Source organism: Hibiscus syriacus, unplaced genomic scaffold, assembly GCF_006381635.1.
Source record: "Hibiscus syriacus cultivar Baekdansim isolate YM2019G1 unplaced genomic scaffold, ASM638163v2 tig00110391_pilon, whole genome shotgun sequence".
In the NCBI taxonomy this organism is placed as follows: domain Eukaryota; kingdom Viridiplantae; phylum Streptophyta; class Magnoliopsida; order Malvales; family Malvaceae; genus Hibiscus; species Hibiscus syriacus.
The window spans coordinates 344,270-369,206 of record NW_024062719.1 but is presented as its reverse complement, the minus strand read 5'-3'; the positions used below and the strand labels follow the sequence as shown (position 1 = coordinate 369,206).

At 35.4% G+C, this 24,937-nt stretch overlaps 1 protein-coding gene and 1 pseudogene across 1 annotated transcript; both read right to left on the bottom strand.

Annotated features, from left to right (window-relative positions):
* LOC120123143 lies at nucleotides 1–24,927 on the bottom strand (annotated as a pseudogene).
* On the bottom strand, nucleotides 8,154–13,545 carry LOC120123144 (cation-chloride cotransporter 1-like). Its single transcript, XM_039142105.1, has 13 exons — nucleotides 13,366–13,545; nucleotides 13,185–13,283; nucleotides 13,005–13,074; nucleotides 12,624–12,709; nucleotides 12,127–12,241; nucleotides 11,821–11,921; nucleotides 11,588–11,649; nucleotides 11,181–11,405; nucleotides 10,792–10,906; nucleotides 10,155–10,349; nucleotides 9,623–10,023; nucleotides 9,357–9,518; nucleotides 8,154–9,276 (listed from the first exon to the last, which is right to left on the bottom strand). The coding sequence occupies exons 1-13, from the start codon at nucleotides 13,509–13,511 to the stop codon at nucleotides 8,192–8,194; spliced, it is 2,862 nt and encodes a 953-aa protein (XP_038998036.1). The 5' UTR covers nucleotides 13,512–13,545; the 3' UTR covers nucleotides 8,154–8,191.
* Nucleotides 24,928–24,937: the final 10 nt, after the last annotated feature.

Sequence of the window (24,937 nt, the reverse complement as noted above, 5' to 3'; positions counted from 1 at the left end):
CTCACACACATCGCTTGCATTTGCATAACATAAGCTCTAGATATGAGCTTTGATCCAAATAAGTCGGGGTGAATACTTTACTCTCGTAAGAATTTATTCTTCGTATGAGTTTTAGCAATTAACCCATAGGATACATACCTTATACCTTCATAGGGATTTATTCCTCCTATGGGTATAAGGCAGTGAATCCCCTCGAATTGAACTCTTTCTGTTCGAAACCTGTAATAAGTGAGAATCGAGGGTTTAGTAGCCTAAGGGAGCACTAACATCAAGTACAATTCGAGTACCTATTCCTCATAGAGCCAAAACCATACATATAGTGAATCGTAGAACGATCACCCTAGGTATAGTCATACTGAACCTCTGTCCGTCAGTAGGTGCCAAAATAGGTGTACACAAATGAGGAATGACTCTAAACCTTTATCTTTTGCTTTAAGTTCAAATAATATATTTATTTTTTGTTGAATAAAAGCATGTGAACTAGATACCATGCAGTTAGAATCAATTTCTTGAAAATAATCATTTTTGGGTAGAAAGCATGTCTGGGTAGGATTGCTATTTAATAAAAGTATGCTCGGGTAGATATCATGATTGGGTAGGTGTTATATTTATCTTTAAATAGCATCTTTTAATTTTATTAATTATCTTGCCCATACTAACTTATTTCTTTTCTTTTGTTTGTATCATTTTTCATCATTTTTGCATTACATTTCATCGTCATGACATAATACGAAAGTGTTGATCCGCAAGGCGATATTCAAGTGAAAATTTTCTCAAGAAGAGATAAAAGTTTTCAATCAAGTAGTCGCATACACAGACATGTACCGAGGGCTAAAAGAGATTCAGAGAGTAAAAGAGATTATGGATAAATTCGAACCAAATAAGGTTTAAGTGATAAATTATTTAAGACTCTATTGAATTACAAGTTCTGTGATTGAGAGATAAATGAATTAGTCCTGAATATGTAAATTATAATTTATCTCATTAAAGGTACTTGGATGATAAATTATGAGAATACTTCGATTAGGTAAAATTACGAAAATACTCTTATGTTGTAAAAAGACAAGAATTGACCCTGGAAGTTGGATAAGAAGTTTGTAAAAACATATTGATCTGATGAACTACTGATGTGTATAGAAAATACTAGTTTTGCTTAGGAAATCTGGATAACCGATTCTAAACCAAGATAACTTGTATAAGATACTAAAAGTTTGATAAGGAATAATTTAAAGTTTAGATATTATTCGGGAAAGCGATTAACCCTAGAATCTCTAAATTATAATTATCCTTGTTAAGAATTTTAATACCGAAATTATATTGTTAAGAAATTATGAAAATGCCCTTGAGAGGTAAAAATAGTCCAAGTTGACCCTGAATGAAAAAATACTTTGAGGATTTGTATTTAACTCAATAAATTACAGATTTGATTATTAAGATCCTGTCTTTGTGTAGAAAATTCCTGATAACCTGTTTGTAACATCTGAGAAGACACTTAACCCGACAATCTCCGAGTTATGAGTAAATACCTAAAGAATAATTTATCGAGGGTGCTCTTTTATCAGAATTGTTCGAAAGGACTGGAATATATGATAAGTTTGAATTAAATAATACTATCAGATGGAAAGAAATGATTGAAATACCTTGGATCTGTAAAATAACCAAAATACCCTTGGAATAGAAATGGCTCAAGAATATCACCAAGCCCAGAAATAAATGGATATCCTTAAGCTTTGAAATGAATGGAAAAACATTGAGCACCAAAATGACCAAAATACCCTTATGGCCTAGACTAAGTAAATGTCTTGGATTAATTAAGGAATCCAAATAAGCATGGGTGATGTACTACCCTTAAAAGTTATAGAACACAGCTTAAGTCGGTTGACCAACGCTAATGTTATGTCAGTATCTAAATGGCATAGATACCACTTGAATCCTTGTATGTCTCCTCAAGTTTGGATTGATGATAATTCTGGAAGTACTCAGCTCAGCTTAACTCTATAGCGCATTCGGTACTAAGAAATGGATATTTGTTAGACAAATCAACCATAAATACCAAATTGAACTGAATAGAAGTACAATATGTATCCGAAATTCAGAAACGTTTGAATTACTCTAGAAAACTCTGAAGTAACCGGGATAGACTTGACTACTAAGTGAACTAAGTAAGCACAATGACTCAGGATTTAGTAAGTGATTGGGATAAGTTTGGAAACTCAGATGAACTTACATGATGTATTATCCCTATGGGTTATGAACCATAAATCAAGTACACCGACATTTCCTGATATAGTTGAAACATGGTAATGAAATAAAGACCATTATAATATATGTTTGTCTCCTTAAGATCCATTCAGCGATGACTCAGAAGATGATTTATGGATAAGAAATTATTGTAATTAAAGAGTGAATACGTGGAAGGGCAACGAATGGATCGGTTAACATGCATTAGTTCTGGGAGTTATTCAACTTGAGTTATTTCGATAATCCGATAGATAGACACATATTGTAAATATCCTGAACCTTTATTTCTTCCTTATCAACTCAAATCACATTCTGAATAATTGATGATTCCGTCAGTTAATGAACTCTTCCTATATTAATTTTAAATTCTGTCATTCTATCAATATACTGAAGATTCGTATTTCTCTACCCGATAAGATTATCCAATATCTCTGAATAATATCTGGAAACTCTAGTGTGTTCCCTAATCACATGAATATTTTATCTGATTTCTAATTTGAATTATGTTATGATACCTGAAATGGATTATGTTCTGATATCTGACCTGGATTATGTTCTAATATCTGACCTGACTTATGTTTTGATTTTTGATAAATGTTTTATTTGGGGGGTAATGTTGGAGGAAGTGTACTTGCAGGCTCCTCGGCTTTGTACTCAGGGCCTTACTCGATGTGACGGTTGGTGTATGGTTCTGGGGAACCTACATATTATGCTGTGTTCGGTTGGAGGGATTACTATGAATTTTGATAAATGTTTTTATTTGGGGGTATTGTTGGAGTAAGTGTACTAGTAGGTTCCTCGGCTTTGTGCTCAGGGCCTTACTCGATGTGACGGTGGGTGTATGGTTCTGGGGAACCTACACATTATGATATGTTGGGCTGGAGGGATTACTATGGTTTCTGAATTTTAAAATTATGTTTTAAAAATATCTATATCTTTTCATTGGTTTTGCGGGAACACACTAGATAACCTATCTTGATCTTTTGGACCCAGTCATCCGAAATATTTTCCTCTGAACTGAAAACTAACTATCTTTTATTACCTGAGATATCAGTGGAACCTCAACTCAATCTAAAAATATGTACATGTCTGAACCAATAAGGAAATATATGTTTATATGTATCTATACGTTCTGTATTACTGAGCTTTCCAAAGCTCACTCTGTTACTCACCTTTTTAGGTTAAAAGAATTGTATCAGTGCATCTATCGACATCAGTAAGGGAGTTCTTCCGTTATTGCTTGTAGAGTATGGTACATTGATTAGGGGGCATGTAGTTGTATTTTGTTTTATATATGAGTCTAAAAATTTGTTTTATCTCTGTATACTGATAAATCATTTTATGAGTTATATGTTTTAATAAAAGTTATAAAATTTTCGATATTTTTTACAGTAGGTCGCTCAAGTGGCCCTAATGTGACACCCCAGTAGATGAGCATAGAATATACTACATCAGACCAGTGAACATCAAAGAAATAAGAATACCAAACCTTTTACTAAAGACAATAACCGGAGACTTTTTTATCATTTCCTTACTTAACCATGCCTCAAGGATAGTGTTGATCTTGACACTTGTCAGATAGCTATAATTTATTGAAGGATTAAAAGTGTAATTAATTCTTTGATATCCAATGAACTCTTGTTTTATGACATGTTTCAATTGTGAAACCTAGAAAGGGGCAATATTTTTCAAACGTTGATTAAACATTTTTCAAAATTCTTTTAATTGATATTTTTATACTTTTGAAAATAAAAGAAGAAGAAAAACGTTTTTCAAACAAGTCAATCTCTCTGGAGTGGATCTTGGTAGTTAACATGTGGCTCTTAGACACAAAGCTCATGCTTAAAATCAATGTTGAAGCAAGAAATGATGAATATTGGGGCATCTTTGGAGATTCAACATCCTGAAGTAAACGATCAGATCTTCTGAAGGTGTTTCCTCAACATGCAGGAACAAGTAGACTATCGATCGCCTTTGAGATTGTTTCTCTTGAAACAAAGGGTCGTCTTGCTTGAGACAGTTTTCTCTAAAAAGCAAATTTTGTCTCACTTGAGATAGTTTCCCTCGGAATACAAATTCTGAAAGTTATTTAACTTGAAACAAAACAAACATCTTTGAGATCATTTCCCTTGAAACAAATTTTGTCTCTCTTAAGACAATTTTTACTCAAAACAAATTTTGTCTCTCTTGAGTCAGTTTCTCTTGAAACATCATCTCTGAGTTGTTTCCCTTGAAATTAATTTTGTCTCTCTTGAGACAGTTTCTCTTGAAACATCATCTTTGAGTATGTTTCACTTAAAACAAAATTTTGTCTCCCTTGAGACAGTTTCTCTTGAAACATCATCTTTGAGATCATTTCCCTTGAAATGAGTTGTGTCTCCTTTGAGATAGTTTCTCTTGAAACATTATCCCTAAAGATGGCCAATTATCCTCGTCGCGTAAGAACCGTGTCATCCACCGACCAGATCTCCTTATCACGTAGGAGCCGCATCACCCCTAGATAACCAACCGCCCTCATCGTGTAGGAACCGTGTTATCATCCCTAAAGATGGCCAGTCATCCTCATCGCGTAGGAACCGTGTCATCCACCAACCAGATCTCCTCATCACGTAGGAGTCGTGTCACCCCTAGATAACCAACCGTCCTCATCGCATAGGAACCATGTTATCATCATCCCTAAAGATGGTCAGACTTCCTCATCGCGTAGGAATCGTGTCATCCACCGACCATATCTCCTCATCATGTAGGAGCTATGTCACCCTTAGACAAACAGAACTCTTCATCACGTTTGAGCAGTGTCATCCCTAATAACAAACATATTAAATTTCCAAGAAATAAATAGAACCGGACAAAAACTTGTTATCTTCTTCGTCTTTGCCCTATTCTTGTTAACACAAGAATTTGTAAAGAGGGGCAGCTGTAAACACCCATTTTTGTCCGGGTCTATAAAAATATTATTATTATTATTATTTTATTTTTATTTACATATTTTACATTGTTATTTTGTAGGCCCAACAAGTGACCCGATTCAAGCCCAACATCTAGGCCAACCCCAAACCACAACACTCACTAGCCCATACTACATACCAAGCCCGAAAGAGATACAAACATAGCAGAAGCCCAAGTTCGGATTAACTCGACCCAACCAAGGCATGACCCAAACCTGCCTGTTTGTAACCCAAACTAATTAGGGTTTCTAAACCCTAACCAATAGCAGCAGCCGCCAACGTTTCAACTCCCATTGGCGCGTTGACTCCACTGTTCGTTCCCCCCGCTGCGTGAGCCTCCGCCAAACATTTTTCGCCCGATGTTATTATCAACATTGACAAAAATGCATCCATCAGTCACAAAAACAAATCAAAATCAGAGCAAGTACAAAAAAATCTGAAAAAATCTTATTTCTGTCAATCAAGGGAGATACGATAATGATATCCTATCTCATCGGCAACAGATCCATCACACATGTAAAGGGTAAAAGATCAGAGAAGACAACAGAGAGAGAGGGACATAAAAGAAAAATCAGGAAGGGAAAGAGAAACACAGAGACCATTCGAAACAAAAGAAAAAAACAAAGAGAGAGATTGGGGGATTCGGGAACCGAAAAAAATCCTAGAGAGTTTTCAAAAACAATAAAAGAAAAAAAAACAACACAAAAGAAAAGAAAAGAGGGATCAGAACACAACCAAAGGAAAAATAAAATACCTGGGTTCGGAGTGTGGAAGCCCGAAAGTCGTCGGTCTCCAAAATATTCGAAAGGTAAAGTGTTAGATCTGGGGTCTTAGAGAATGGTGGCCTAATTTTGGCCTTATATACCATCTACAAAACAACGTCGTTTTGCCCGAGGGGGTTTAGCGTATTTTAGGCATTAGGTTAATATCAGCCTTAGTCCATGAATTTTGCAAATCTCACCCGTGTTTTTACTTTGCTATGGGCTAATAGCATTTTAGGCCCCTGGTCGTTTTTATCAATCTATTTTGGCCATTAATCCAAGCTTTGTATTATTCCTTTTCAAGTATTTAATTTCTCACATTTACATTTAAGTCACCATCCTATGTATCATACTATTTTCGTTTATATTTGACTCTGGTTACAATATTTGTGATTATTTCATTTTAGTCATTGATTTCATGTGTTGTTTATTTTTGTTGATATGCGAATCTAACCCTATAATTTATGCATGTTTCATTTTGGTCACTATTTTAATATTTTTGTATTTAGGATTAATTGTTATTTTCCCCTTTATGTTTCTGGTTTGTTTCATTCCAGTCCTTAATGTTGTTAATGGGTTATTTTCATTTTCATTTCCAGTACCTGTATTGTTTAATATTTTCGATCTTGGCTCTAGTTTGTTTGTAATTAATGTTTAGTTCCTTCAAGTTCTTGAATGCTTATTTTGGTATTTTATTTTGGTTTGTAATGTTCGCTTGTTTTTATTTTAGTCCTTCATGTATGAATATATTTTACATATAATGTAGTGACATGTATTAAATTAAATAAATATTATTAGCTCTATTTATTGTAAATATTTTATTTCGTATATTTCCAACTGCATTTATTTTCATTGTATTTTTTATTTATTGATGAGTTATTTGAATATTATCAAGAACTGCATTTGTAGAATGGGCTTGGAAAGTATCACGTAATCGAAGTGTTGCAATCCGATATGACGTTCGAACAAAATGGGAGCTTGAAATGAATCAAAGTTATTTTTAGTGCTAATTAATCGGTTTTAATTCAAATGATGCAATGCATGTTTCTAAATGACAATTTATGTTATTTTACGCAAATGTCAATATTCTTATATATATTCGATACATATTTTTATCGGGGAGGGAATGTTCTTTACAGATAAGAAATAGACGAGATAGTTTTCCGATTGAGAATTGCTAATCTCGAGATTTCTTTTCAAGTTAAAGAATTTTCTCTGATTAATAAGTCGAAGCAAATTAATTAACTTTAATAAATGGATCATACTGTAATTATCGATGCGAATTCACAATTTCCACCATTTACGACAAAGTGTAAGCGACACAATATCAATTTTGGGCGTTGTAGGGGTAATTACCCTTCCCCACGCGTAATCAATTCTCGAACCCTTAAAAATGAATTTTTGATAAACGCAAACCGAATTTTGTCTTAAAAAACGATTTTTCTTAAAATTGTTTTAAAAGACGTTATAAGGTATTCAACCTACCTAACCCAAAGGTCGATGGCGGCTCCCTTTTCATTTAATTCAAATCAATTCATAAATCCCAAAATTTTCAAAATAGAAATCATAATTGTTTTTTAAAAATAATAATTAATTATTTTTTCAAAAAAAAAAGTTATGACAATATGAATGATGCGAAGACTTATGTCCGAAAAGCATGAATTCCTTGAAAATTCTAATGAACAAAATTGTTATCTATTTGGAGATGTTTAGAGGGATAAAGAGCTATTTGTTTTCGAAAATATCCTCTGAGGATATAACAACCCCATCAGGATGGCATCTTCACTCTCAATCCATCCTTACATTAAGATAATGATAGATAATTGAAGTTAGAAGTATTAATTGTTCATACTTAGAATCTGATCCAAGTTGACAACTATGCGGAACAGGAACTTGGAATCTCTCCATCGAGCCCAAGTTGGCAATTATGTGAAAAAGTGAAGTTTTTTTTTATTAATCTAGAACGATTATAAGTAGTGATATATATTCTTAATATTTTTAGTTATTTAACAATAAACACTCAAATACTTTGTGTAATCTTGGTGCTCAAGCCTGAGATCTATAAAAATAACAACAATTTATGAAATCACCCGTACTAATTTTAGCCCTTTATTGATTAAATGGAGAAATTAATGTTAACATTTTTTAGTATAAGAAACAAGGGGTAAAATGAACCTATATGAACATTAAACACAAATCACAGTGATGATATATATAATCCCGAGGAAGAAGAAAAAAATGCTATGTGAATAGAGTTACAACATCTCTGCGATATCCTCTTACCATCAACAGCCTCTGCACATTATCTACCAACAAATCCATGTACTCCATGTAGCAGTAGGCCGGGCGGTTGAGAGGAGGTGGGGGTAAGCTTACGAGCACCACCGCGGCCATTCTCGAATATCTCAATATCGTCGAATTCAGCTTCAGCGTCGTATACAGAAACTTTTCAACTTGTTGCTCGTCCACAACTACATTCTTTCCATCAGCAATCAATGGTGTTCCTTCTCGCTTTGCTGTGTCCTTTATTTCTGCCAAATAACTAGATACGCGCTTCCGAGCAGCATTGAATGCCTCCAATGACTCGTCTTGCTGAGATCCACCCTCCGAATCCCACGACTTAATCGTTATAACGATCACTTCGGCTTGCATCCGAAGATCGTATAGGAACTTCTTCACATCAGCCTTGAGGACCTCTGCATCGGAATCCTCCTCCGCAATGCAGAAGACCTGAATCTTACAGCTCTCAAAGCTCTCTTTTGTAAGAAGAAGTTGTGACAGAAGAAGCATGAGGCCACCATCTCTCACGATCCAATACAAATCAATGGTACCATACTGCCTTTGATACTCATTAGGCCATTCATCGAGCCCCTTGACGATGACAACTGCCTTATTCGCAACAATACAGTCATTAATTATACCAACGAATCTGGCTGGGATTTCTTTCAGGTTTTCGCGACGCCATATTTCAGGGTACCGCACAACCAAGATATTCGGCTTGAGGTTGCCAAGACCCATGGTCTGCACAATTCCACGGAAACCGTCGGTCATATTGGGAGCTATGACTATTTCTGCAACACCTTCACAGCTCTTGTAGTTAATGTAGGTTTCAAGCTGCTTGCAGGCTTCCTTGGCATCTTCAGCACGTTCCTGATAGTCTCCATCCAGTATATTTACAAACAAGGACATTCCACGGCCTTTCTTCTTCATGCAGTTGGCAAAATCGGCAAGTTTTGGATGGCAAGGTACGTTTTCTGGCAGCTTACCCCAAGGCCGGCAGAATATAAGAGGAATGGGATACCAGTTCTTTGGATGAACTTGGTTTGCTGCAATAATAATAATAATAGGTCAAATACATCAACACAAAATACAAGCAGAGCACGAATATACAAAGATATTGCAATACCTCCAAGAGATCTAAGGCTGCGAAGGGCCAGTTGAAAATATGCACTTTTGAATCCGTCGCCCCAGTCCCCAGCTTTTCCTTTAATGCTCACATAATAATATATGAGGCTGGCAAGGGCTAGAGAAACAATAGTGAATAACCAAGAGATCAAGAACATTATAACTGCAATAAACAAAAACAAATAGAACAGCTGTGAAAATCGGCTTCCAATCAAGAAATGATGCAAAAATGCATTTTTTTCAGCTAAAATGTGAAAGGAAACATACCTACACAAAGTAATGCTCCAAGGAGAGACAGGAGCCAATGGTGAAATTTCCACCTAGGACGCCAACTGGGTGCATCCAGAAGATCCAAAAGTAAGCACGACAAATTCACACCCGTATAACATAGAAGGAAAAACATAGTGACAGTTGGTGTGATAAGATCCAGATTCCCAATGATAACACATCCCATACATATAATGGCAGTAAAGAGTGTAGCCATGTTAGGCTCACTCCCATCTGCTACTCTGAAGTAGTTGAGAACAGGAAGAATATCGTCATTGGCTATTGCTGCTAGAAGGCGAGGGGCACCGGTCAAGCTTTGAAGAGCTGCACCTAAAGTTGAAAGAATAATTCCAATACGAACGATAATCGGGAGAGGCCAAGCTATTGTAGCAGTAAGTACCCTGCATCAAAATTGGTTTAGCATTAGAACAATATCGCTAAACCATAAATCCTTAATGAAAGAATGCACGGGGAAAACATTACAGGCTGAATCCATGAAGAATGTTAATGTGAGACTAGAAAAGTTCAATACCTGTCCATCAAAAGCTTTTCTCTGGTGGCAACAGCTCCAAAAAGGAAGACAGAAACTAGATACAGAACTGTAGTGACAATTGTGGCCGACAATGTCCCAAGGGGGATTGAACGCTGAGTATCTTTAAGCGAGGCTGATCTATTTGAACCTGCCATGATTCCAGTTACAGCTGGGAAAAAGAGACCGACCAATGCACTGAAGAAGTATATAAACAATGATTTAGAAACTCCATGTAAGAAAATCATTGATTTCACCAGTTTCAAGAAAAGTATGTGGTTAACATATATCAAAACTTAATAGTAGGGAACAACTTTTTCCTGGTTTTTCTTGGATGGTTAGAGAGGTGCAGGGAGACATGAACTTGTTTTATTCTTTTGGACCAGCAGTGTGGCCACTGGTTAAACTTAGGACCTGTTTTATTCTAAACCTCCATTATCAGACAAGTTTCAATACAATAAGGTGAATGTGAACTTATCTGTGCTATATCATCTTCAGGATCAACAACAGGTGTGAACAAAATCAAGAGAGAAGATTTTTATCTAAACTAGTCATTCAGGAATAGTATCATGTACAACTTCATGGCACAAGTAAATTTCTCTCCAGTAACAACAATCCTATGAGCCTTAAATATTCTTACTTGAAGTCCCAGTGCACCTTTCCGTAAGGATCAGGGATACCATCACTGTTTGTATTCTGATACTGTGGATCCCAGTTATCTTTTAAGCTTTCAATATTCAAGCCCGTAATTCCATCTGTATAAAAAAAGTAACATATTTCATACATCCATTATGACAAGAAAAACATGAACACTAAACAAGGGAGGGAAATCAGATTGATTTTGAGCAATGGTGTATGGCTCAAACCAAGCAATATGCAACTGTTATATTCATGCTTAAGGAATCAACTCCACAAGTAATTCTCTGAGGCAAAGTGTGTGTGTGTGTGTGTGAGAGAGAGAGAGAGAGAGAGAGAGAGAGAGAGAGAGAGAGAGAGGAGGGAGGACAGAAGGAATACGAAGATACTCACTTTCAGGATCATTCTTCTTCGCCTTAAAAATCCCGATGAAAATGAAAAGTACTGAGATTAAAACAGGTACAAGGAAGACAGGGGCAACTCGATTGATCATTTTCACCCCACCAAACACAATAATGCATAGGATGATAGTCACAACAAGCCCATAAATTTGCAAGTCATGTGTACTTATAGTCGTAATTGATTTTGATACGGTGCCATTCACCTTTGTAGTGGTTTCTGCAATGCAAACCAGGAGGATATTAAAAATGAGTGGAAAAAGATTCTTTTTAGCATAATAGAAGACACAAAATGTATGGGGACAAGAGCCTCACAATCCTCAAAATAAATAAATTAGAAAAAATGGGTTATAAAGATAAAATAAAATGCTATCTGCACAGTCGACAGCAATTAATCATTACCAGTAAAAAACCCAGCAGAAGGGAGAGCTTTCAGAAAGGTTTCTACAGCTCCCAACACATAACTACAACCACAATCAAAAGAACATGTAACAGAATGCTGTTAAAGACTTAATAAATTATACTATCAAGAAAGAAAGATTCATGCTGAGCACTCCCATTATATTATGTCCTTGAGTTATTTAGCAGATAATAGTATTACGGAAAGGGAAGAAAGGACCAGAAGTTAAACTTACAGAGCTCCTGCAACTGCATTTCCTAGGAAGAAACATAATCCAATGCTAACTCCAACCTCAGGACCAAGTGCACGACCAATGAGATAATATGGACCACCACCCTAACAGTAATTATTGAGAAAACCACTAAATACCAGCTCATAGTTATATAATGAAAGAAATCTCAAAAAATGGGGGTGGCAACACCCAAATTCAACTCAAAAGTAAATCATCCCCTTAAGACATCAAAATGACTATGATATTGGAGTCACATATATGTGAACTAAAAAATTATTATGAAGGATAAGTAATTATAAATTAATGTACCTTCATGGCACCATTAGTTGCAATAGCACTCAATGATAATCCTGTCAAGAAAGTACACAGACCACAAAGCGAAACCAACAGCAGTGAATCAGCAACGCCAGCCATGCCAATTATCCTGCATTTCTCATAAACGACCCTTAGCAACCAAAATTACAAAATCTACGTATTTTACTGTAAATTTTACTGTTCCATAAAGTAAGTTAGAATTAATTACTTTTTTCTTGACTGAAAGTCTAATCCAATCCTTATACCAAATATTAAAGGACCTATATGTGTACGTGTACCTGTAGCACATATACCAAATATAGTGCCACAAAGTCTTGTAAAGTACAAATTATAAAAAATGAGTTCAATTTAAAATTCAAAAAACAGCACCAACAATTAAAAACAGATCACACATTTCATTTACATTGTCCATGTACTTCTGCACTTGCTCATCAAGATAAAAGGAGGAGTTGCATAAGTTAAAAGAATTAACTTCAGAAAAAAGGACTTACCAAGAAAAGCGTATATAGTAGATAATCCCCAAAATACTTTGTAAGCATGGCACAAATACCCCCATCAGTGTACCCATTTTTTCGGGCTGCATGATGTATGCACAGAACATGGAACAGCATGAGAAGGCTGTGAAGTACAGATTCTTGTGTTTCGTTAAGAAATAATGATTTGATCGGTAACATTTACAAGAAAAAATGTTCATACTTGAACATGAATAAATTTATCAATGCTTGCCAATAGTTCAACCAAGTTTGACATAATTGACAGGCAGTACTAATTCAAGGAAATTCCAATTACCTTTTCTTCAAAATCCACATAGATTATTGTTTTCTTCTAAGTTTTTACACTAATACCATGCTAACGTAAAAAACATGGCTTACATTTGGACCCCCTTTGGAGATGGAAGCAACTCTGGTGCTAGAAGGTGACAGAACTTGCTCCTGTGTCATACTGGAAAGCAATAATTATTCATTTGTTAATTACGTTTCTGGAAACATTAATCAGCAATTACTAACATCTCATAAGTTGTAATAAGCAATAATGAGAATAAAATCACGTACCTTTGGAGACCAAGGATATTAACAAGAGAATCAAAGCCAAACAATTCCAACTGGTGTTGCCTTCCATCCATGCTCTCGTGCGTTCGAACGTTTACTCTCCTGCCAGTGCAAACATACATGATTATCGAATATGATAAAAAAAAGGATCAGCAAATGAGAATGAGGGTGGGGATTATATTACCTGTTGGAATCGTCGGAGGAAGAATCGGGATCCATGGAGGTCATTTCGAAAACAGCGCGATCCTGAGCCCCTACGGGACTGTATTTACTATTGCCTTTTGCATGATAGGCACCGTCTTCGCCTCCGTCTGAATCTACATTGTTCATTTTCGGATATATTCTTCTTCTCGTCGATCAAATTCTGTTTTATTGGGAACCAAAAATGAAAATGAAATTGCCAAAATGAAAGGAAGGAAAAGATCATAAAATTAGATTTTATTCATTCATTTAATATTAGTATTTTTTTTATTAATATGAGATAAATATAGGCTTAATATCAAAATAAGTACTCAAACTATACCATTTTTTATGAATAAGTATCTAAAGTATTTTTTGACTCATCGGATGCCTAACGTTATAAATGTTACCACTTCATGTGTCCGGACTGTCAACGATATTAATTTTTCGCGTTAAACGACACGTGCCACAATTTAGTAATTTTAAAAATTTTATTTTAATTTACAACATTATATATATATAACCCAAAACTGTTGCCCTTTGCCGTCAACAAAGCTCCACCCGACCTCACCTCCCTTGACAACCAAAACCTCTATGAAATCGTAATCGATTAATGATCGAATGACAACGAATCGAATATTATACCTGCAAACTAGGGGTGTGTAAAAATATCCGACCCGGTTGACCCGACCCGCTGACCCGCCAACCCGAACATTAAAAAATCGAATAATTTTCTAAAAAAATTGTGTTTTCCGATTAGTTTTTATTTATTTTATATATATAATACAATATAATGGATTATTAGATTTTGTATTTCGAACTTTTAAATTTTATGTTCGGATGTTAGAGTATGTAATTCGAAGTTTCAAACATTTAAATTTGTGGGTCGGGACACATGCCGAGAAATCACCGACCCGGATGTTTCGGGTACCCGGTAATCGAGTACCCGTATTTGCACACCCCTACCACAAACCCTAGGATGAAAATCATGATCTCACACGATCACGACGATCAACTGACGACAACTATAACGACGTATAACTAAGAGGATGACAGAGACTACATCGATGGTAGTGGTCAGACCAGAAAGAGTGGCGACGTTGTGTTAAAGTTAGGATTTGAAGATTTTAGGAATTTGAAGCACTTTTATAATTTAACCCGGTAATCGAGTACCCGTATTTGCACACCCCTACACACAACCCTAGATAAAATCATGATCTCACAACGATCACGACGATCACTGACGACAACTATAACGACGTATAACTAAGAGGATGACAGAGACTACATCGATGGTAGTGGTCAGACCAGAAAGAGTGGCGACGTTGTGTTAAAGTTAGGATTTGAAGATTTTAGGAATTTTGAAGCACTTTTATAATTTAAGAGAAATTAATTTTTTTTATAATAATATTTCTATTATTTTAAAAATTATATTTTAAAATCATTTGATTGTGAGATATGTCACTTAATAGAAGAAATTAATGTCATTGACGGCCTGGGTATCTAAAATAGTAATGTTTGTAATGTTAGGTACCTTGATGAGTCAAAAATACTTTAAGAACATATTCATGAAAAGCGATATAATTTGGACACTTATTTTAGTATTAAGAGATAAATATAATGTAGTGTGTTTTTAAAAATAACTCTCAACCATCTGACATTAAACGCTCACATGTTCTCAAACTCAAAACCTCAAAAAAATAACAATAATTTCTTTGTTATTCGAAATTGTTTAGTTCATGACATTTAATATTAATATTAATATTAATAGTAATAACTAAAAACGTTGACGTTTCTTTGTTTTTTCAGTTTATTGTTTCTCCAATTTATTTAATGGATTTTTTATTAGTAACATTTTTAATGCAATTTTATTAATAAAAAATTAAAACTGCCTCATATGTAGAAATATCACAAATAAACTTTTAAAAAATTTATAATTGTATTATTATTATATCACAAAGGAGACAATAACGTTCAAGTAAATTAATATTTAACAAATAATTGAAAATTTTATTTATTTTTTATAAAATAAATACATAAAAGATTTTAATATAAAATAAATATTTAAATTATACTCTTTTGTCATTTATATGATTAAGTTATTTTTTTATTAAAATAGATTTCAAATATTTCATGTTATTATTTTAAGATTTCGTTGTAACATTTATTAAAAATTTACGTAATCCAATGAAGAAAAGATACACGGTGGAGTTTTTAATATTTTTTTTATTTCATAACAGAAATATATGAAGAAAAGATGAGATTTTAATAATGCACATAAATGATATACCCAAGCGGTGTGACGCGGGCTTTGCATGAAACATGTAATGGGTAAGTTGTGCTTTCTTTTGCCTTTAGTTCAAGTCATGGTTTTTAGAATCGGATTGGTTAACGAATCGGTCATACTATCGATTTATTAGTTTAATCGATCGAATTAGTTTGATCGGTCGGAAGAATTGGACGACATCATAATTATTTAAAAAATTAAATAAAAATATCAAAAATATTTAATAAAAAATATTTTTTTATATCACAAGTCATATTTAAAGCAAGTCATAACATATATAAGTTAAAAACCATAAAATCAAGTGAAACAAAATGATTCAAATTAACTACAACATAATATTTAAGGTAAAACATATTAAATAATAAATATAATTATATAACTATAATTAAAAAATAAATTTGGGACTAAAAAATCATAACAAAATGATATTGTGTGGTTTAATTTTTTTTTTAAAACAATCTCACATGGCTAAGAAACATAGAAGAACATCCCAAAAGTCTAAAGAGTAAAAATATGAGAACAAAACAATTTCACATGACTAAGAAACATAGAAGAGCATCCCAACTAACTTCTATAAATAATAGAGGTAATTTGGTATTCAAAATCATAGAACCTTTTAGTGAGCATTGAGTGAACTATTCTTTCACTTCAATCAAACTCGAATTTTAGACTTCAATCGAGCTTCTAAATTTTTTTTGAGTTCAAACCTTTTCGAGTTGAAGTTTCAATATTATATTTCGAGTTCGAGTTGAATTTGATAATTTTTAACTCGTGAATTTGAGTTGAATTAAGCTTACTTTTAAAGTTTTCAAGTTCGAGTCGAGCTCAACAATACTCGAGTTCGATTTTTTCTGGCTGGTTCACTAGTAACGGTTCAACCGGTGTAAATTGAATCGGACTAAACAGCAATTCCCGATTAAACCGGTTGAACCGGTTAAACCGATCGGTCCGATCTAGTTTTCAAAACACTGATTCAGGTTTGATTTAATTATAAGTTGGAAGGCCTTTCCACTGTTTAGGATAAGATTTTATCGAATTGGTCCAGTGCATGACAATATCAACCATCCAATTCCAAACAAAGAATAATAAAATGTCAGAAGAGCAAAAAGCAAACACATGAACAATTCAATGCAACCTGGTTAGTTCCTCCACTTTCTTGGAAATGCCCTCCACAGAAACACCCACGGCCTTGGAAACCTCCTCCATCTTACCACGGCTCAGATCGAGGAATGATTCGATCAAATCTCCATCCAAAAGGTTTTTGGCTTCTGAGGTTCTCTTCTCATTGTTGAATGACCTCCATTGCTCATGGCTCAACCCTCCCACGCCCTTTATTACCTTTCTCAAGTTTGACTGCAACTTCTCCAAAAACACGTACTGCTCGTGCGGAAGTGAAGCAATCACCCCAATCACACCATTCACCGTGCCAAATATGACAGTTGGGATCTGCCCCACTTCTGAATCTGTAAACCTCATCACCAGGGAACCATGACGGAACCTATTCACAAATTCCCCCAAGTGGTATTCACCGACCACCTCAAGACGGCTCCGTTCCTCATCAGTGGCACCTTCACTGTTCTTCCGGACGGTTAACAGATTGAAGTTGTTTTCCGCACCTAGATAAACGTCATCATCGAGAATTTCAACTGCTGACATCCAATTTGCATTATAGTCGCGGGCTCGTTCCTCTATAGCACCTTCCTCATGCTGCAATCAAAAGAGGGAACCTTGCACCAATTAGCAAGAAGAGAAGCAGATACATAGAGAACAAGCCCAGTTTGGAATCAAAATCACAGGCTATGAAAGGATTTAAAATTGCAAGTCAAGCCTAGCTTTGTGTTTTTGGAACCTAGATTATTTACCTTGTAGATTAACAATGAAATTGATTTCATCAAATCACCTACAACAATGAAATCCCCACGAGTTTGCACATAGAGGGCAAGTATGTGGCCATGATGTCCGCATTCAGATTGTATTTCCCGGGTGCCATCCTCTCGAAGCATCCACTTATATAGCTGAATTTTTTATAGCAGCTAGTAGTTTACCATTGCACCTTAGTTGGCTCGTTTTCTTCTGGCAAAACATATTGCAGTCCCGACACAGTAATACACATTAGGATCATCAGAGAATGAACAGCTAAGAATGGAGCAACCATACTCATAAATATCAAGAGGGTAAGTTGATGTAAAATCATAGGTTTGATCATCTAACAGGCGAACAAAATGCATTTCAGATTCGTCGGCATTAGACTGATTTTTCAAACTACATATTGCAAAGGTGCGGGATTGTTCTTGATGGCAGATGCGACGTGCATGCTCTCCAAGTGGGATAGTGCGGATATGAAGCTTTTGAATATCGTCAATGGTGCCAATGGTAAGTTCACCTTCTTTTGCAATGGCGAGGCTGGTCAAAAGAAACAGTAACTGGAACTCTTAACCCAAGTTTTCATTTAAGAAGGCTAAATAGAGAAAAACTGATAGCCAGCTAAACCTTGAAAATCCTATATCTGGTCATCAGCCAGCACTAATTAGCCACTTCTGAGCATCAAATCTTCAGATTAATGGAAATATTTTAGTCTGCTAGCCTATAATATTCGCCGAAGCAAAACTTAATGTTGCATGAAAGTTTAGACTTTATGGGTTAAATGACTCGTCTGAGAATAAATTTCTTTCGAGTTAGAGAACAGTTATAAGAAAAGGAATAGGGGGCAAACCTGTCCGGAAAAGCAGCAGAGTTAAAAGGGCACATATGACTCACTTCCTTCAGATTGACATTGCTGTAGAGCAATTTCTTGTTACTGCTATAAATGACAGTTGGCCTATCTGATGCTGCAAATACATGGATGGTGTTCTTGGAGGAGAAAGTACGAAGCGTTATGGGTTGCGTTCCAAGAGAAACCTTTTTTCTATCTGTTAATTCACCACTACTCATGCTCACTTGAAAATTCAAGAGATGACCATCTCCAAGGGCACATAACAAGTAGGAGCACTGCAAAAGGGACAAAGAAAGACTTTTAGGCATGGATTTGAGAACGGTAAACAACAATGAAGGCATGATAATGGCATGAGAAACACATAAATGATAAATGCAAAATGTCATGGCTCTACATGTGCAGCAGAATCTTAATTGCAGAACCCTTGCTAGATCAGTTTGAGATGATAATCAATGCATTCTGTTGCAGCTAAACGAATATGAAAATTCTTGGAAATATTGCATGTGAAAAGAGAAGTAAAATATGTCAACATTATAATATTAAAGCATAAAAAATATAAAACAGAATCATACCCCTTCAAAGGAGCAAAGAAGAACAGATCGAGGAATAATCTCCCCTCCCAATTGCTCCTTTGCAATGAGATTCAGTTCAGGGAGTGAAAATATCCTCACACTTATAGCTGTCCACATTCCAACGGCAGCCAGATGAGTGTAGTTAGAGTTCTCACCAATGGGGTTAATGTCAAGACATGAGATTTCATACTCCAACTGTGCATGTTTTACTTCCCTTAATGTGCCATCACCAATTTCCAAATAAACCAAATGGCCACCTCCTGTTGCTAGTAAAACCTGTAATACAAACAATCAAAGACTTACACAAGAAGTACCTTTTACAAGAGGTTTGTGAAGGTTTTCAAGGCAAGGGAAGATTGACATCAAGCCTAATAACTCCAATGCAAAAACCATCTCAAAAGTGGTTCACACGCCTACCGCCTACATAGTACATACAAAATAAAATGCCAGACAAAAGACTCAAAACAATTCAGAAAGAAATTGGAAAAAGGTACCTGGGTAGCATTGCCAGTGGCAACATTGACCGAATACCCAGATGGAGCATTCCACTCATTGAGCAGCTCTCTAGATATTGAACTCACAAGCCTTACAGAGTTTGAAGTAACCTGTCATGATACATAGCCATAATTAAGTCCATATAATATGTATTTGATACAAACATATCGCCCACTCTTACCATCAATCACTGGGCAAATTACATGACCCAGTGATCCTCCCATAAAACTCCATTCACAAAACAATTAAAACTAAAATAAAAGTTAAATTATATAGATGCTGACCAGGGTTTCAAATAATGGCCGAATAGCGGTATCGCGGCCGTTATATCGCTGTCGCGGAGGTGTCCGAAACCGCTATCGCGGAAAATAACGGTATTAAGCGAGATCACACCAATAGCGGCGGATCGCGGCCAATCGCGGCAATAGCGGACTGCTATTCCGCTATTATTCCATTATTTTAATTTTTTTTAAAAAAAGGGGTTTTTTTTTTAAAAAAAAATCAGCTCCTTCGAAAAAAAATTCAGGATCGCGATATCCACAATGACCGCAATAGCATCCGTTATATCCGCAACCGTGATAAACGCGACGCGACCGAAAACGTGACCACGAACACTATTTAAAACCCTGATGCTGACATTGAATTAAAGAAAGCAGCAACACTATACAAACAAATGTTATCCATGGTAAGCTCATACTCAATTCTGCCAATTTGAAGGAAAAAACTCACCTGCACAAGCTGATTGTAAACAGCATCATGGCAGAACAAAGTCTGAACTTGAGAATTAAATCCCTCAATCTCTGTTTCTTCCAACTCATCCTCAAGATTCATTGCCAAAATGCGTGTCTCACTGATAAAACTAACAACCAGAAAGGTGTCAAATGGATCGTCTGTAGAGGATCTTAATGACCACATTCCTTTGATACCTTGAAGTTCCACTGATGCCTAAGATATACATAAATTTAACATGTGGGTTATGTGAATATAAAACAGTAAAGTTAATTTACTGTAAAAAAAAATTCTATAACGCAAAAGAGACCTGTTCATTAATTCCTATTCCATTTCGAACTACGCGAAGAGAACCATCTTTGTAAGCTCCAGAGCAAGTAACAACTTGACCCTGCCCCTGCCTCTCAAGGTCAACCACACAGAAGTCAACAATAGGCCCCAAATTGACATACCTATCCAAAACTTCTACATAATAACCTTTTGCATCTGGCTGTGGATTTAACTTTATCACCTGCAATGGTACAACCACAGAATGAAAACACATTACCACATAATATTATAATGATGTCGTGCTGAAAAACATGGTAAAACAGCCTTGTCATTGAATATTCAAATAGAAGTATATGATAATATATCCTGCTTCACTTACAGCTGAATCATACCAAGCAGGTCCAGCATAAAGTATCCAACATCATAGAAACATCCTTAGGGTCATCTAAAGTGTTCCTTCATTGAAAGGAAACACTACCGCATGGATGACGGAAAGTAGAAGAGTAGATTTTAAAGAGAGTGAAGGGTTTTCTTTTTTTTTTATATAGGAATTGAAGGCCTCATTAAAAACCCCCTTATTGATTAAGGAACTCAGATGAGTTCCTTCATCAGAGGAAGGAGGAAAAGAGTGCCTTATACTTCATTAATGAAAATACATAAGATTACAACATGAAGATAAGACCCTTACAAAACTCCTAAAACCCCAAAATAAAATACCCCTAAAACACACTGAAATTAGCCAATGGCAGATTTAGCCAACCCATCAGCCTCTATATTGGCTGTCCTAGCGACCCATCTAAGTTCATAATTTCCTCGAAATATCTAAGTTCATAATTTCCTCGAATCCATCATATTTAAGAGTAGAGTCTCCACAAAATGATCAACTTGTGATCCCTTCTTACCCCTCAAAATTTGTTTAAGTTATAGTTTATAATAAGATAAAATGTTAATAGCACATAAAGCATCAATTAGATTTCTCTGTCATACCTGTGAATCACCATAACTTGAACCAATAAAGACAACTGCATTATCAAGATAAGATATTGTAGATGCAATAGAGGTTTCTCCCAAAAGTTCGAACTTCAGTCCAGTAACTCTGCAAGATGCAGATGAAATTAACATAATCTTAAGGAAGTCCCACTAATGCACACTGCCAAGAAACCAAACTAACATTTGATCTGTTTTCTTATTATTTAAATCTCCAAATGTTTAAAACGGACATTTGAAATGAATTATGAAAGTTCACTCACTTCTCTTTTTCATGGGTAATGACAAGCAGGTGAAGAAGGCCTGCATGATTGCCAAGCAAATACCTAGATCCATCAGCATCAACTCTTCCGTATGCTTTTGTAAATGACTATAAAATCAGTAAGAAAGCGTCAAATCTACAAGTCATAACCACCAAATATCCTTACAGAAATGGTAAAAGTTCAACAGTAATTTGATAAGGGGCCTACAGGTCTTATTGGAATTGCTTTGAATGCATTGGCACTGCAATAGACAACCGTTTCTTCCCCAACAATAAGGACACCACAAAGTGGTGGAGGTACAGGTATGAGCAAATCTGCTCCATTGTCAAGATTGTTTTGGGACCATGGTCCCTCGACAAAGTCCTTCTCCTTTAAAGCCACCTCATATGTTTTAACATGACGTGCATCTTTATTATCCTATAGGCAAGAGCACAAAAAGAAAAAGAAACACAAACAATTATATCGGTGTATGTGCTGTTTGAATAAAATACATCACATAAAAAAATGACAGACAATCATTACCAACGAATACAGTTAGACAAATGACACTATCCTACTGACTGAAGCTTGGGCATGTGGAAACCTAATCAAATTTCCTATATGTCAAGTTCAAGCAGCAATTATGACTATTTCCTTTTAGAAATCTGAGCTAAGCTTAGCTTACTCCCAAAAGTATTAGCTCAAGCCTCAAGGCAAAGCCAACAAAATGACACTATCATACCAACTGGAGCTTTGGCATGCAGAATCCTTATCAAAATTTCATACATTTAAAGTTCAAGCAGCAATTATGACAATTTCCTTCCAGGAATTTGGCCTAAGCTTAGATAACTCTCAAAAGTATTAGCTCAAGCCTCACGACAATGCCAATAAAATTTACAACCAAAACTAATAAAATATTATAAAGAGAGAAAAACCACAAATCCAGAATAAAGAATGCATTAGCAAGAAAATTGAGACCTGGTATAGAACTACAATTGTAGGCTTCAAGCAACCATAGAGAAACTTGATATCCAAAACTTGAAGTTCCTCAAGCCTGAAAAACACTAACCACCATAAGGATGCAATAACAAGGACACTTAAAGCAATATCTAATACTCATTTAATTAAACATAATAACTATTTTTTATTAGTTAAAATATTGATTGCTGTCATAGGAAAATAATCTGATCGACACTGAAATATAGGCTGCAATTGAAACTAATTTCAACTGTTTTGGTAATTACCCTAGGAGAAACGATTCATTGCAACAATGTGAAGCAGCATGTGGGAAAGAGAATTAAATTTAAAGGGGTGACGGAGACATGGTTCATGCAACATCTGTTATTCACTCTCGGTTAAGATCATAACCAAACACTTCACTTACTCAAAAAGAACCACGTAATAATCAGAATGAATGGAAGAAAGAAAAAGAAAAGAAGGTGAAGAAGAATACCTTATATTAAATGCTTCTTTGAGTTGCCCTTTGCTATCAAAAGGAATAACCTAAGACGAGAACAAAATATGATGCAAAACCTTTTCCAGAAATGAGAATGGAACACAACAAAATATATAGGTTTGGAATTGGTTGCATCAAGTGCACCTACCTTAAACAACCCATCATATAGATGGAGGCCAATTAACCTACAATCAGGATCTATTATGCCAATCTGCAGAAAATGAAAAAGAGAGGGAAGGAGGCAATGAATTTTTTTTTCCAATTTAAAACAAGTTAAAAAAAATTTCATATTCTTTCCAATCAAGGGAACAGTTCAAATGCACAATAATTACCTGCCCATTGTCTGTGGGTCGACCAATACGATCTGAAACATCCCCCATCGCCCTGCAAGCAAGAGCTCATGATGTTAGCTCCAAGATTGTTTGCTCAAAGAAAATCAGGTACACATCAAACAATTTTTTAGAGCCATCATATTGGTGCAGATTTGCATCTAAAAATAAAACCTGTGCAATAAAAGCATAGGATAATCTTTTTAAACAGAAATACTAATTTAACAAGAATTACTTGGGAGAAAGATGGAATAAAGCTTCCCACTGGTTCATTCACAGTAAAAAGGTAACTAATATCTAACTTCATCAAGATAAGATGCAATTTTGCAAATGGCAGCAACAGCCGACAAGAGATATTGTGCCGAAATTCAGGGAAAATATATTAAAAGAAAATCGAGCTTCTGAAAATATTATAAAAGGATTATAACCTCTCCAGAGAGATAGTACTACATAAAAATAGAACTCATCAAACTAACAGAAGACGGTAAAATCTCAGGAAGGAGAATATCCCCTGTCAGTAAACAGATATTACAGGATATAACATCATAACAAATAAATCACTCAGGTGAAAAAAACAAGTAGATATAGATCTATTTTCATTTAGACCTTGTAATAAGCTCGGATGTCTCAGGATCCCATTGAAGGACACAGAATTTGTATCTTTCTGTTGCAATAAATAGAAAATCTTGAGCTTCACCCTGTCACAGAAATAAATAACATGTATTAAATCACAAATAAACATGTCACTGTGAAAAAAACAACTATAATAATAAGTTATTTGCTCACATGTGGACGAAAAAGTTCAAGAGTTGCAATTCTTCCGTATATCGGCACGTCTAACATAGGCTGCCACACGAAAAAAGATTAATAATCCTTTTTACCCGAACCATGAAAAAAATAAAAACAATGTTCAATTTCAAGGGGGGAAATAATAGAAAAGGCTTAATCATAATCATAACATATTTCATAATTCAATCATAAAAGGAAACCATAAATTAAGCTAGACACCTGCAATCCTTGAGAAGTAAGCAAATGGATTTCAATTCGAGTACACTTCCTGCAATTGGAGAGTGATTAAAGTAAAAAAAGACATTAAAATTCTCCATCGTTAATAAAAAAAGAAAGGAATTAGCTCCAGTCTATTAAAGACCTAGCTTTAATATTATCGTAAAATGGAGAAACAGAAACAAAACCGAAAGCTAAAGCTAAAGCTAAAAAATTAGGGCGAGGAAACAGTAATTTAAGTGGAAAAAAGGCGTACGCAACGATGAGATTGAGCTCTTGAGGGCTGGTGAAGTTGCCGACGCAGGAGTGGGTGACGTTTGTAGGCTTGTGAGCCGTAACGACGTAGTTCCACGTACTCATCGTTTTCCCTTCAGATCTATGCCTTCCAGCGAAGCCGCAATAGTGTCTCACAGCAGGTTTCGTTTTTCTCTTTTTGTAATGGAGATGTTGCCGAGCGAAGCTGAATTCACTGCTGCTGCTGCTGGCGTTGG

Coding starts and splice junctions, on each gene's coding strand:
- LOC120123144 (XM_039142105.1), bottom strand. CDS start 13,511: ATGAACAATGTAGATTCAGACGGAGGCGAAGACGGTGCCTATCATGCA. Junction 11,922..12,126: donor CAACTAATGGTGCCATGAAG/GTACATTAATTT, acceptor AATTACTGTTAG/GGTGGTGGTCCATATTATCT. Junction 9,277..9,356: donor CAGCCTTAGATCTCTTGGAG/GTATTGCAATAT, acceptor TTATTATTGCAG/CAAACCAAGTTCATCCAAAG.